Source organism: Lissotriton vulgaris, chromosome 4_1 (genome assembly GCF_964263255.1).
Source record: "Lissotriton vulgaris chromosome 4_1, aLisVul1.2, whole genome shotgun sequence".
Taxonomy (NCBI): domain Eukaryota; kingdom Metazoa; phylum Chordata; class Amphibia; order Caudata; family Salamandridae; genus Lissotriton; species Lissotriton vulgaris.
Window position 1 is genome coordinate 52885454 of NC_141691.1, and position 15918 is coordinate 52901371.

Below are 15918 nucleotides of genomic sequence, written 5' to 3' on the forward strand. Positions count from 1 at the left end.
GGAGCACCTCTAAGGTCCCCTGTGGGTACATGTTGCAATAAATCTGATACTGGCATCAGTATAGATGTATTGAGAAGAGGTGTTTGATACCAAGCATCATTATTTTCAGTGAAGCTATTATGTAGCTGTGTAACTTGTAACGACCAGTGCCCAGTACGTATACTTAAGATGGCTTCCTGATCACTTTCAGTGCTCTAGTAATGGAACTAGGCATCACAGGGGCATACCTTGTGATGCAGATATGCACTCGCATGTATTATAATGCACCCTGCCTTAGGGCTCTAAGGCCTGCTGTTGGGGTGACTTACATGTAAGACATACAGTGTACTGGGCCTTGCACACAGGGAGAGTGCAATGTTATATTTTAAAAATGGCTTGCGCCCTTTCACGCATTCTGCCGTGGCATTCTTTATGCAGTTTTTGTAGAGGTCCCTTTGGGTGGCATAATACATGCTGCAGGCCATAGGGTCCCTCTTTAGTACCCATGCCCTGGGTACCATAGGTACCATTTAACAAGGACTTACAAGGGTACCAAAGTCCTTGCCAATTGGGGTACAGTTGAGCATTTTGCAGTTTTTAGGGAAAGATCACTGGCACTGGGGCTTCTTTAGCAGGGACCCAATGCACATCCAGTCAAGAACATCCGTACCAGTGGGCAAAAAGTGGGGGTGACCATGTCAAAATGGGGCACTTACCTACACAATACTTCTGTTTTTTGTCTGATATTTTCATTGGCAACTCGCCCACCTCACACAGATTCAGCCCTAAACAAACACTCTGCGTGGGTGAAGTTTTTAACTTTTATTACTGCTTGTACTCAGTAAAGCGATATGAAGGATAAAGGCTGGTTATGGTGGCACCAGTTCCATTTTGGGAGTGCACCTCCTGTTCTGAGAAGGCGCTCTTGTACTCTGTCCTCCGCAGCCCTCCAGGCTCGGACAGAGCTCCCCTGGGTGGCCATAGGGCATCAGGGGACACAGCTCTCCAGGCTCGGACAGAGCTCTACTTGGTACCCCCGGGGCCTAGGGGGACACAGCTCTCCAGGCTCGGACAGAGCTCTCCTTGGTGCCCCAGGGGCATTGGGGGACACAGCTCTCTAGGCTCGGACAGTGCTCTCCTGGGTGACCCCGGGGCATTGGAGAACACAGCTCTCCTGGCTCGGACAGAGCTCTCCTTGGTGCCCCTGGGGCATCAGTGGACACAGCTCTCCAGGCTCGGAAAGAGCTCTCCTTGGTGCACCCGGTGCATCGGTGGACACAGCTCTCCTGGATCGGACAGTGCTCTCCTTGGTGCCCCTGGGACATCGGAGGACACAGCTGCCCAGGCTCGGACAGAGCTCTCCTTGGTGCCCCGGGGGCTTTGGTGGACACAGCTCTCCTGGCCCGCACAGAGCTTTCCTTGGTGCCCAGGGGACGTTGGGGGACACAGCCCTCCAGGCTCGGACAGAGCTCTCATTGGTGCCCAGGGGACACAACCCTCCAGGCTCAGACAGCGTTCTCCTTGGTGCACAGGGGGCATCGGGGGACACATCTCTCCAGGCTCGGACAGAGCTCTCGGTGCCCAGAGGGCATCGCATCGGGGGACACAGCTCTTCAGGCTCAGACAGAGCTCTCCTTGGTGCCCATGGGGCATCAGGGGACACAGCTCTCCAGGCTCGGACAGAGCTGTCCTTGGTGCCCAGGGGGCATCAGGGGACACAGGCCTCCAGGCTGAGACAGAGCTCTCCTTGGTCCCCAGGGGGCATCAGGGGACACATCCCTCCAGGCTGAGACAGCGCTCTCCATGGTGCCCGGGGAGCATCGGGGGACACAGCTCTCCTGGCCCGGACAGAGCTTTCCTTGGTGCCCAGGGGGCATTGGGGGACACCGCCCTCCAGGCTTGGACAGCGCTCTCATTGATGCCCAGGGGGCATCAGGGGACACAGCCCTCCAGGCTTGGACAGCGCTCTCATTGGTGCCCAGGGGGGCATCAGGGGACACAACCCTCCAGGCTCAGACAGAGCTGTCCTTGGTGCCCAGGGGGCATCAGGGGACACAGGCCTCCAGGCTGAGACAGAGCTCTCCTTGGTGCACAGGGGGCATCGGGGGACACCGCTCTCCAGGCTCGGACAGAGCTCTCCTTGGTCCCCAGGGGGCATCAGGGGACACATCCCTCCAGGCTGAGACAGCGCTCTCCATGGTGCCCGGGGAGCATCGGGGGACACAGCTCTCCTGGCCCGGACAGAGCTTTCCTTGGTGCCCAGGGGACATTGGGGGACACCGCCCTCCAGGCTTGGACAGCGCTCTCATTGATGCCCAGGGGGCATCAGGGGACACAGCCCTCCAGGCTTGGACAGCGCTCTCATTGGTGCCCAGGGGGCATCAGGGGACACAACCCTCCAGGCTTAGACAGCGCTCTCCTTGGTGCCCAGGTGGCATCAGGGGACACAGCTCTCCAGGCTCGGACAGAGCTCTCCTTGGTGCCCAGGGGGCATCGCTTCGAAGAACACAGCTCTCCAGGCTCGGACAGAGCTGTCCTTGGTGCCCAGGGGGCAACAGGGGACACGGCCCTCCAGACTTCAACAGAGCTCTCCTTGGTGCCTACCGCTCTACATACCGCATGGGGCAGGGGTCTAGCCCACTTCAGCCACCGCTCTACATACCAAATTGGGTAGTGGTCCAGCCCACGTCAGCTACTGGCTAACTTCACTGAGTGTTCGCACTCTGACCTTCCACACAAAATTATGACACAAAAAAAGAGTTCCCTTAAGCGCCAGGGACTACTATGGCAACATGTGCTTCTGACGACCTAAAAAAAAAAAAAAGAGTTCAGCTTTTTTGCTTTTTTTTTTTTTTTTTGAGAGTCCGGGAGCTTCCCCCAATATTAAAGTTTTGAAAAAACAAAACCGAGCAAGCTGTGATAAAGCCAAAAGGCTGAAGCCAACACCAGATCTTTGGCTTTTCAAATGCTGTTTTTATCTTGGCACCCAATACAACTACTTTTTTTATTTTTTTTAAACAAATGTTAATGTGCACATTTTTTTTTATCAAGTATGGAATATCAACTGTATTGAACAGTAAACACATTTCTGGATTCTTATCAAATGTCTGGTATTTCAAATTATTAAATTGAGAAATTTTATTCCACATGTATTAAACAATTGAACGAGCAATACAGTAGAGTCGGGAATGTGTAGATTTTTAGGTCGAGCGTTCAAGACCTCTTATATATACTTATATGTGTGTGTGTACTTTGTGGGCTCTGGAGATCAGCCCTAGGACTTGTCTGCTTCGTAGGGACTTATTTTTCTGTTCAACTGCCTCTATTTAACTGTTTTGATAGAAAACGACCAGCAAAAGTCAGTAAAGTACTAGAATTGCTTTCTGCTTAGGGACTTTATTTTTTTTCTGGCAGCTGCCTCTATTCAAATTTCTTGATAGAAAACGGCCAGCAGAGGTGAGTAAAATACCAGAATCACTTTAGCATTCTTTAGATTATAGTCCATAGAAATTGTCTTCCACAAGCACCCGTAAACAATAATAATTTTTTTAAATCTTGTATTTTTAGTGGTATGACCACCGAAAGCCCTGATTTTATATTCAAAACCGAGCTTTGGACTATACCATTTCCCGCTGAAAGACAATATTTCTCTTCATGTGTTCCCATACCTGGGGTGTCGCGCAGTTTGGTGCTTATTTTCCCTCCATGTTAAAGAACAGTAGATGCTAGAGCACCCAGGCTAATGTGCTGCATAGCTAAATACATATAAGTCCCAAAGGCGAGACCGATTGCATTGCAAATGCTTGTTTTGTTACTGAGGATTTTAAGGAGTTTTTTTATTCCAACTGCCTGTTTTAATTTGCACAGGGAAATCTTCGATTTTACTTGTTTCTCCTTGACCTGAGTAAATAATTATTTCTTTGTACAGTACTACGTAGCCGCAGTTCGCTGCTGACCAGCGATATGTTAAGAAGAAGCCAGCATTGTCTGGCCCGTCCCACATGCCGCCTTCTGTCCAGTCCTGCCCTGTCTTGCCCTCTGTATTAAGTTTGCTCTATTTTTAGCCTATTCCCCGCTGCAGGCAAGTATTCTTGGTCCTGGGACCGCCCTCAGCACAGTTAGTGTCCACACATATCTTGGAAAGCTGTGCTAGTTAGAATGTGCTGAGCTGATGCTTTCCAGCAGGGCCTAAGATTCCCTGGGCAACAGGGTGCAGTCAGTGGGGCAAGACTGGCACGAGCTGGAGCTGTGCCGCCCCTCTCCCCGGGTGCCCCTGTCCTGTCCAAGTGCGCGACCCATGCTGGCTGCCAGCTGCAATGTCTGGTGAGAGCATTGCTCCCAGGCCAAATGTGTGTGACGCATTCTAAGCTTTTAGTTAAAAAAAGGGAAAGCTGCTGGACTAACAGGGCACTGCAGGGGTCATACTGCATGTTTAGGGCACTGCCCCTTCTACAACTACAGGGGTCTTGTACAACACTGCATTAGGGCACTGCCTGGGTCCTGCTGTGCTTACCAGGCAGAGCTGGAGAAAGTGCCCACTGCTGGGTCCTGTAACACCAACCGAGCCCTTCTGGGGTCCTACAGGCCTTGCAGAGCACTGCAGGAAGAAGCCTACACTGCTGGGGTCTAGATGCACCTTCAGGGGCACTGTTGAAGGAAACGCACACTGCTGGGTTTTGTAAGTCACTGCTGGGGCCCGAAAGCACTTAACAGAGAACTGTTGGAAGATGCTTACAATTCCGAGTGCAGTTACACCAACAGAACCCCTCTGGGTTCCTATTGCATTTAATAGGCAGAACACATTTCTTGGTTATTTAGATTCCAGTTTATTATTTACTGTGGTGCTTCTTTATCGATGCATGGGACTGCTTCTCTAAGACGATTGTATATGTTGTTTTGTTCTCCCTCCTAGGTAGTGAAAAAATCTAACAACGAGAACGAGCGCCCTCAGTACTTGTTGGTGAAGGCGTTGGCCAGCCGAGGAAGACTGGATGCCGTGACTCAACAGATGGGGTACCACCCCCAATACCTGGACAGCTTCCTGAAAATGCAGCACTACCTCCTTCACATGGATGGGCCACTCCCCTTCGACTGCAGGCACTACATTGCTATCATGGTAAACACCCAGCATTCCCTCTGCTGTGCTTGTATAGGGTTATTGTCCACCTATGTCTGTTTTGTGGGAGGAATTAAATAGTGGTGTAGCACCTGTGGCGTGAGAGCACTCCGTCTCCTCATCTGGGGCACTAGTTTGCACTGAAGCTCTTGAAAATCCGTGTATCGCCCCAGTCTCGCAACCCTGCCTCCACATTCACCAAAGTAAGAGGCGCACAAGTGGGGACTCCATAGGGACAACAGTAGACTCGGGATGCAACTCTGTGCGTTTGTTCTTGGTCCCAGGTGCTGCACAGCAGTGGTAATGGTGGCCTCAAGACTTTGAGACACCAACCCCCCCCTGCATGCGTCTTCAGTTGTTGTGTCCCTGTGCTGTGAACAGGAGGCTAGTCAACTGTCCCTTTGAGTCTCTAGTCTTTGGTGAGCCCTGGAGATAACTTCTCCGTGAGCAGGACACCACAGGCACAGTCTCTCTCTTCGCTATCCTACAGGTGCAGTCTTTGACAGTGCAGCCTCTCTTTACTGGTCTCTCGGTGCAGCAGGGCTGTCCTCCTTCCAAGTCGGTTGAGGTCAGAGGTCCAGGTTGCCCTTTTTATCTTCAGAAAATGCTCTCCAGGTAGGATGCGGTTGGTAGCTAAGGGGCTACCAGGTTCCCTCCCTCCTGGGAAGTGTGGCATCTGGCTATCATGGCATGCACCATTCTGCCCACTCCCAACATGGCGAGACACCTCTCTCGACTCTCAGAGCTCCTTAGCTCCCCCCACACCCCCCAAGAGGTGTGGCTACTAAGGGGCTACACACCCCTAGAAAAAACAGTGACAACTGGCTTCTCCTCTCCTGTCCTTAGCACCAGCCTGGCTGCCTATGCAATAGAGTGCCCCTCTCCTAAGTGTTACCCATTTGCACTTCATTTAAAAAAAAACGTTTTTATTCACATTTCCATTTTAATACAATACATACCCCCCCCCCCCCTCCCCCTCCCCCCAGCAGACCAAGGTCAAGAAACAAATTCGGTTGAACCACCTTAAGTATATAAGTTGAAGAAGTAAACTCTCACAGCTCGCAAGATTTGATAACCAAGAAAAACAAAAGGAAAAGAAAAGAATGAAGAAAGAGATTCATGCATCCGCTTTCTCCTTAGGGATATTCCCTTGAATATATTTCCCTTAACTGTGGACCTCTATCCAGAGTATCAATAGTTCCCAAATCATCATCCCTCTTTGTTTTTGTTTTTTTTGATCCCTTGTTTTTATATATGGCCATCTCCACGCTACATATGGCAAGTAATCTAGCCCTCCATTGTGTGAAAGATGGCGATTGAGGGTCGAGCCATGCGGTGGCTATACACCATCTAAGAGCCGCTATAGCTACAAAAATCAGCCCCTGTTGGTATATTGGGCGCTCAGTTGCTGCCACTCCTAAGATCAATTCTTCAGTGGAGATAATAATTTCTACCTGAAATATATCCGAAATGAAATTGGATACTTCTATCCTAAGGTTGGTAAGTGCTGAGCACGTGGCGAACATGTGAATATCATTAGCTGCCGCCAACGAACAGCATGGACAAGCAGTTCCCGAGCGGCTGGCCCATTTGCCTATTTTATACGGTGTGTAGTAAAGGGCAAAAAATGTTTTGTAAAATTGTGCTTGCAATTATATTGACATTAACGATGTTTGTGCAAGCTCTAGCGCACGATCTGGTGTTGCTTGCTGTACGGATAGGTTGGTCTGCCACCTAGCAAGATGTTTGTCTAAATCATCCGGGAGAGTGCTAATAAGCTCCTTTATAAATTTCCCCGATTCTAGGGGTAGTTTCCTAACATAATTTATCTATTGCTACGATATTTTGAAAATTACAGCGCCCCCCCATTTTCTTTGACAAGAAATCCCTAACCTATAAGTACTTAAAAAAATCCCTATTGCTAACATTATAGTCATTACGTAGCTCAGAGAAACTTTTCAGTCGATTTTCAATATAGAAGCAACCTAGTTGGGAAATCCCTGCCCTAGCCCACCTAGACATACAGCCATCATGAAAAATCTCTGGGAGATCGGAGTTGCCACTAATTGGAGTATAGTATGAGGAGCGTCCCAGCCCTAGGAGTTTACCGATATTGCTCCAAACTTTCCAAATTCCCAAAATGGTCTTGAGTTTAGTTTTCTTGAAAAAGTTGTCATTAATATGTCGCCATAAACACCCTTTGCTTCTATCTCCTAGAACCATTTCCTGAGGGGTCGGGATCGCACGATTACTAAAGTCGATAGCTATGAGATTTGTACAATATTTGGCCACTGTTGCCCAATAATAGATCCTAAAGTTAGGCCTCGCTAACCCACCTCTTTCTTTTGGTAGCATAATCCATTTTAGTGCTCTTCGTGGTTTCTTAAATCCCCAAATAAATCTAGAAAACAGAGATTCGATGTTTTTAAAGTAGTACGGGGAAAACTCAAGACAAATTGTTTTAAAGAAGTATAGAAATTTAGGTAGGATCAACATTTTAATCAAATTGCACCTGCCACCAATAGTCAAGTGTAGATTATCCAATCTAATTAGATCTTTTCTGGTGCGCCCTATTAATGGATCGAGGTTTATCTGTACAATTTTGTCTACCTTGGTGCTTATATTGACACCTAGATAAGTAGCGTGTTCCACAACTCTAACATCCTCCATCTCCACTTTGTCATTTAGAACTATTTGAGTTTTCCCCATATTCAGTTTATAACCGGAAGTTTTGCCGAATTTTGTTGCTTCCTCCTCAACAATCTTGATAGCCTCCTTGGGGTTGGTAGTAACTAAAGCTATATCGTCCGCGTAAGCTAGGACTTAGGTTTCATAATTATTGATCAAATTAGATGGCACGCAAGGATGGCTATCAAGTTTGCGTATAAATTGATCGATGTTAATCGCGAATAAGAGAGGCGAGCAGGGACACCCCTGCCTAGTTCCCCTCGTGATCATGAAACTCTCGGACATACTCCCGTTTATCACCACGCTGGCACTTGCATTGACATAGAGTCCTTGGATAGCTTTAATAAATCCCTTCCTTATTCCGCGATCTGACATTGCAGCCCACAAAAACTTCCAGGAGACCCTATCAAATGCATTTTCTGCATCCAGAAGAATAAGGGCCATAGGGTCTCCTGTAGTTTCTGAAGAGTCAAATAAAGAGATAACTTTCTGTATATGGTCACTTGTTGATCTGCCGGGGATAAATCTGTGTTGTCGGACTGATACTATTTTATGAATTATAGGTGCCAATCGCCCTGCAAGGAGTTTGGACTAAATCTTTGAGTCTCCATTAATCAAAGTTATCGGGCGATACGAGCCCATTTCCAAGGAATTTTTCTTTTTCTTCAGGAAGATCATAATCTTTGCTAGTGACCAAGACGGTGGTGGGTTTCCTCCCTGAAGTATGGACTTAAAAAGTTGTAACATGATAGTTTTCATTTGTTCTGCAAACTCAAGAAAAAAACTCAGTAGGAATCCCATCTACACCTGCTGCTTTACCAGTGGTCAGGGATTTCATGGATAATAGTATTTCCTCCCATCTAATTGGAGAATCCAATGAGTCCTTATCTTCTTGTCCCAGGGGCTCCCCTAGCTCTTCATCCAGATAATCTCTAGCATCCTCTTGCCCTCCTAACGGTTACTCGTATAGTTCTAGATAAAACATTTGAAAAGCAGTTCTAATCTCGAGTTCTTCTAGTCTCAATTCGCCATTAATATCATTTATAGCTTTTATCATATTTCCCGTCATCTCCTCCCTTGTGCGAACAGCCAGCTGGTGCCCTACTTGCTCGCTGAGTTCATAAGTTTTTTCTTTGTAGGTCATAGCTTTAGTGATCGCTTTTTCCGTAAAGATCTCAAATATCTTATTTCTCGAGATTGCAACTTGCGCTAATCCCTCGGTACCCTGACCTGTTTGTACAGCTACAATCAGCTCTGCTTCAGCTTTATTCAGATTCTGATGTAAAGAGGCTAGTTGTTGTTTACCTTTTCTATTAGTGCGTACTGAGAATTAGTGTCTCCCCTCTGATGCCAGCCTTCATTGCATCCCAAACTACTTCGACAGGAGCACTACCCATATTTATTTCTAAGAAAGATGGTAGCCACTCTCTCATAAGAATACGGTACTCCTCATTTCTTAAGAAGGCTCTTTCAAAAGTCCAAGGTTTTCTAGTACGGATAGTACTACTGCATGCAATATTCAGTTCTAAAGGGCTGTGGTCGGATAATACCCTAGGAAGCTTCCTTATAGTGCAGCTATTCCTAATTGAATTCGATAGAAGAATATAGTCTAGACGGGTATGACGAGAATGGGGATGGGAAAAGAAAGTATATCCTTGGTCCCCGGTATGACCTAATTGCCATCCATCCAATAGGCCTCCCCATCGGTTCAGAGGAAGGCGGCGAGGTACCGACGGAGAGAGCGGTGCTTCCCTCGTATCCTGAGCCGTTGCCAGCGAGGTGCAGCCTTTTACTTCGACTATAATGTGACATACATCAACTGCGAAATAAGACGATACCTAGGGATCCAGGTGATCTTTTTTTCATGTCGCAGATTGTTATATGTAGTCACATTTTCTTTAGTACACACTTCACTATTTATCTTTGCAGTAGCTTTAACTTAGGTCCTGATGAATGCAATGGACTCTGTAGTCCCTAGATTTGCAGAAACATGTTGACCCCCACTACATCTTGGTAAATATTTGTTTAATTTACCTTCACTGCTTTTTAATATTGGAGGAGCGAGCAAATCACAGAATAAAGGTATTTTTCCTTCTCCCTCACCCAATTTTAGTTTCACTCAGCACTTTCTTTCACTTGCACTGCAAATCAGTCACTCTCTCTCTTTTTTTCCAGCCAATGAATGGCCTGTGACACTCCAACCATATAGGGCAGCACTAGGTTCATAAGAGGTATCTACATCTTAGCCTCTATCAAGAACCATTGCTGTACCTACAACATGGTTAACAGGAATCCCAAATGATGAAGGGCGGTTCCGAGTGGTGACTGATGGGCACCCTGTCAGGGATCACAAGGTGCCTATCATTTCTTTCATTAGTTGGTGTGGAATTTCGCTAATACCTCTCTAGTTTTATACCACATTTTCTTGTTCAGACACGGTGACATTGGTTGTGTTTTATCCATCCAATAGGCCATGCCGTTCACACAAATCTTTAAACGCTCTAAAGACTTTAGGTTTTCTCCCTTGATAGTTAAATGCGGGGCCCGCAGTCCAATCTCCTGGTAGGTGAAGGTTTAGGTCACCACACACAATAAGAGGTAAGGGCCAATGTACTAATTCATTAGAAATGCTTAGTAGGGTATCGGGGTCATCCCCCCAGAATCCCATAAGCTGTACATAAGGTCACCGTGTTCTGCCCACTATTGTATCGGCTCTCTGTAATGGCCCATCTCCCAAACTTGTCTGCAAGTGATCGACTGAATTGTAAGCCCCCTCCTTTAGCAAGGATGGCCACTCCCTTAGTACGAGTTCTCTGAGTGGATGCAGCTATAAGTTGGAACCCCAGGGATTTTAGCAGATGTTGTTGGCCTCTCTCTATATGGGTCTCTTGTAAGCAAACTATATTGGCCTCCATGGCATGGAGACCTTCTGCTACAGTTTGCCTCTTTTTTAGGTCGTTGAGGCCGCAAATATTTAAGGATACAATTCGTAAACTAGCCATCTATCTTACGAATCTTTCGTCGAGTAAAAGCAATAATTATTATTTTTAACCACCATACTCGTCCTCCCTGGGCCTTGATCAGTTCTTTAAATCCTACTGGCAAATTTGCTTCTTTTAAAGTACTAAAGGTAATCTCTTCACTGATTGTCTTCCCTTGGTCTTCCCCCCCCATCCCATCCCTTCCCTCCCTTCCACCTGCTTGCCCACCCCCCCACCTCCCTTACCACCCTATGAGGCATCCTGGGTCCTGGAGTACCCAGGTGTGGGCGTTGGTATAAACAGTGCGCCTACGCTTGCCCCGTGGCCTAATCATATATACCCTAGATATATCGACTGGAAAGCGGTAGATGGTCATTTATCCGTTCAGCCATTTTGTTGCATATTATAGAACAATGCCAAATATACCAAATATTAATATCATATATGATTCCCAAGTTGTTCGTTTCCCACCCTCATCCCCTTTCCAGGGTGTAGCCCCAAACATTTACAAATTCTGCGTGCTAAGCAACTTTACAATTTTTTTTATTTTTTTTTATTTATTTATTTTTTGGTACCGCAGTGTCAGTCTTTGGGTTTCTACTTTCAATTAGGTCCTTCTTATTTGTCATTATTTTTTTTTGCTCGTTCCGATATTTCCTTCAGGTACGCCTCCGCCTAGATTTCATTTGAGAAACTTTGCGTTGCTCCCCTGAAATTAACTTTTAAACGTGCTGGATTTTGCAAATAGACTGAAGCTCCGATTTTTTCAAAGGGAGTAAAGAGTTGTCTTATTCGCCATCTGCGTTCAACAGTTGCATGTGCAAAATCAGGTCTATCAAAAAACATGAAACCCTTATGTTCTCTTTTACTAGTAGGCCTAGCCAGATCATATATAGCTTCACGTAGTGTGAAATTCCCAAAATTAACTAGCATAGCCGTCCGGTATTGAGGCGGTTTGTCAGAGCGTTTCGGTAAAGTAAGAGGGAATCGATGGGCCGTTGAATTTCTCTGTTCATATCCCACGAGCTGAGTTCCGGAAATGCAGACTTAAGAAGGTTGGACATGAAGCCTCTTGAGTCGCTTCCTTCTGCGCCCTCAGGAATCCCTAAAAACCGCAGATTATTTCTCCTGGCTCGATTTTCTTGGTCTTCAACCTTGGCCATTAAGATTTTTATTATGCCCTCTTGTTCCTTTGCCTGAGATTTAAGCTTGCCAACATCAGATTCTAAATTTTCTGTACGAGCTTCAGCACAGCTCATTCTATCAGAAATCTCCAGACAGGTATTCCCCACTTTGTTGATAGCACCCTCAAGTTTTTGAATAGCCACATGGTTCCGTTGGCTATCTTTTTTAACGTCTTTGTGAAAGATCTTAATTGAGCTGAGGACTTCCCTCAGCGAAGGCTCTGTAGGCGGTCCCGTTCCACTACCATAGCTCTTTCGCATTCGGCCCCCTTCTTCTTCAGGTTCGTCCATAATGTTCTGACTCCATTCAGGTTCAAATTTTGATTTTGGGTGGGAGCTCTTGCGAATCGATTTAGTTCTACTTGAAGTTTGCTCCGTATTACTTCCTGGATCTGTTTCCTCGTAAATTAGTTTAGGCTGCCTCTTGTTCCTGGTTCTTTTTTTTCAAGATTTTTTCTGGGTGTTGTGCCTTGTCCTGATTCATTCATATTTTTTGGATCCATAAAGTCCGATGCCTCCGGAGTCAGACCTTCAGATTTAGGGTCTTTGCTTGCTTCACTCTCCTAGCTTGACTCGCTGGAAATGGAAACACCTGTTTCGCACAAATCCGAGTCTGATCCTTTGGAACTTACATAGTTAGGTGGTTGGGGAGTTTCCCCCGTGGGGGTGTGTTTGCATCCCTGAAGAAGCATGGGCATAGATATCCATACCTGCCTTACCTTGAAGGCTGCTCTCGTTTTGATCCAATTTACTTGTGACAGTTCCATATCCTTCGGCATCAGGGCATGTGTCCATAATTGAATTTAGGCTGGGACCCATCTTGGATTTATCCCCTACTGCTCCCTGTTCCAGGCGTGCCGTCGAGTCTGCACCGCCATAAGCACCCTCTTGCTTGTCTTGATGAGGCTTTGTTTTCTGGGATTTCTCCTTATTAGAACTAGTACGTAGCCCGTCCTTAGTGAGTGGGCTAAATAAGTTGTATATCCTGGGCTGTGAGTCTATCGATTGTCCGGATGATTTGGCCGCTGCTTTCAAGTTTTTTATAGTTTGCAGTCTTTTTGCCTTTTGCACTTCAAAGGCAGTTTCACCTTTTAAGCTCCCCTTTTGGTCTAACACCCATGTGACTTCATGCAGCATGGTAGTAACACCTCTCATCTATGCAGGCCCTTTGCTTGCCTGGGAGTTGATAGCACATCTCCCCAGAAGAGTTGAATGTAGGGCAAGCCCCATGTACATCAGTAAATGGGCACTGGTAACCTTAGGCAACTAGAGTGGTAACTTCTAAAGTTGCACTTTACCCACCGGTGACATTAAATTCAGTTTAACCATTAAATCAGATTTAATACACTGTTTCTTTTAATGGCAAATAATGCCAACCTTTGTAGTCCCATTCAGAAGTTAGCATGGCTGCGGTGCCACCCAGTAACTCTGTACTTGCCAATGGGGCTGCAAGCATTTCTAAGAAGAAAACGACAATATAGACTTACTGCTGAAACATGAAAGTACATGTTCCACTTTTTAACACATGGCACCCCTGCCTTCGGGCTCGTCAGGCCTACCCTAGGGGTGACTTACGTATATTTAAAAAAGGGAGATTTAGGCACTGCCTTTACCTTAAATGGGAAATTCGAGCTAGCAGTCTCGAACTGCCCTTCCAGCCTGCAGTGGTGGACGGGGAGCCATGTTTGACCTTTCCTACTCTGGGTGGAACAAGTGCTCCAGTCCCTGAGGAAACACTTTAACTCATGGGCCATGGATACCCGGTGCCACTTACCAGGAGCTTACAAGTAAGTCAGGCTATGCCAATTGGGGACAAGTCAATTGAAATGCACCATTTTAAGGGGTAGCCCACATGCACGGTGTCCTGTTAGGCAGGGCTCAGGGCATTTCCGAGCCATTAGACTAGTACCCAGAAGAAACAATGGGGGCAAAAGGGTGGGATTTTATTTTCATACAGGGAGGGAACCATGGCAAAGAAAGGGGTAGAGATGGCTCTCGCAAAGGAGCCCCCGCTCCCTAGCACTAATTCCTTCCCCTCCCTTGGATATTCCAACACCTTTTGAGGAGATTAATAATTTTTCACCCTCGCTGTTTGGAAATCACCTCTAATCAGTGTGTTAGCAGAGGTGCAGCAGGGTTACTGCTTAGAACTCCACACCACCCCATCCTACATACCATCACGCCATCACATTCTCAGCCAAGGCCAACATACTTTCTTGAAGGAATAGGTCACAGGGCTCCTCCGAAAGGGTTTAATACAGCCAGTACCCTCGTATCAGTGGGGCCAGGGCACTTACTCAGTATTTTTCCATTCTAAAAACTGCTCCTTCTAGCCCTTATTAGACTGTTCAATCGATCGATCGATTCATCTTGTCAGAGCATTTTCACATGACAAGTCTTCAAGATGTCATATCACTCCTCCATCCGGGAGACAGCATGGCCACGTTGGATCTCAAGGACCCTTACTTTCAAATTCCTATCCACCCTGCTCATCATAAATACCTTCGTTTTGTGGTATCATTTCAGTTCTACCCTTTGGGGCTCACTATGTCTCCAAGAGCCTTTGCAACAGGTTTGACAATTGTGGCTGTTGTTTTAAACAAAGTGGGAATTCAGGTATTCCCATATCTGACACCTAGCTTATCAAGACCAGCAGCAGACTCCTATGTCTAGAACACACACATACACCTTTTAACATGCTCTGTGACTTAGGTTTCATAGTAAATGCCAAAACGTCCCACCTTCGACCACAGCAGGTCCATCCCACTCTATAGTCGATGCTAAATGCTGTCACCGGGAAAGCATTCCCCAGTCAACAGAGGGTGATGGCGTTTCAACAGCTGCTGCTTCTTCTTTACTCCACTCATCCAGTAGTTGTGAGATTAGTGATGGAGCTCTTGGGCATGATGGTATCTTCTACAGCAGTTAATCCGTATGCTGGATTATACATGCGCCCACTTGAGCAGTCACTCTCCAGTAAGTGGTTTCAGTAGGACGGTCCGTTGAAGGATCTAGTGTTGATAAAGGCCAGCAATGAGCACACTCCACAATGGTGGAACAGCAACAACCGGTTGCTAGGCAGTCCTTTTGTCGGCCCCCTGTTGCAGGTGTCCATTACCGCCTATGCATCGCTCTTGGGTTTGGGTGCACATCTTGGCACTATGACTCTCTTCACCAAGGAAGCCACATCAACTACTTAGACACCTGGCCGTTCTCCTGGCCTTCAAGGCCTTCTACTCATTTGTCCATTACAAAGGGGTACTTATGCAAATGGACAGTAAGACTGCATTGTATTACACACACAGTCTAGGGATACGTACTTCACACTACTATTTGTACTAGATCAACACATTTGGCCGTGTGCAGTACACCACAACATCTCCGTGCGGAATACAGGAGGACAATGATTTTGCAGACCTCTAATGCAGGACACAGCAGCAAGTTCCAAAGTGGGAACTCTACCCACAAATCTTTCAAAGGTATCTATCTATCTATCTAAGGTATCTATCTATCTATCTATTCAATCTATGCAATCTATCTATCTATCTATTCAATCTATCTATCTATTCAATCTATCTATCTATTCAATCTATCTATCTATCTATTCAATCTATCTATCTATCTATTCAATCTATGTATCTATTCAATCTATGCAATCTATCTATTCAATCTATGCAATCTATCTATGCAATCTATCTATTCAATCTATCTATCTATTCAATCTATCTATCTATTCTATCTATTCAATCTATCTATCTATTCAATCTATCTATTCAATCTATCTATCTATTCAATCTATCTATCTATTCAATCTATCTATCTATTCAATCTATCTATGCAATCTATCTATTCAATCTATTGAATCTATCTATTCTATCTATCTATTCAATCTATCTATCTATTCAATCTATCTATCTATGCAGTCTATCTATCTATGCAGTCTATCTATTCAATCTATTGAATCTATCTA

General features: G+C 46.0%; 1 protein-coding gene across 1 annotated transcript in view; it reads left to right on the top strand.

Annotated features, from left to right (window-relative positions):
- LOC147718347 (sestrin-3-like) overlaps positions 1 to 15918 on the top strand; it is a 185960-nt gene that overhangs the window by 42048 nt on the left and 127994 nt on the right. The window contains exon 2 of the mRNA XM_086918288.1: positions 4892 to 5095. Within this exon, the coding sequence (XP_086774414.1) occupies positions 4892 to 5095 (204 nt within the window). The remainder of the gene's footprint in view (positions 1 to 4891; positions 5096 to 15918) is intronic.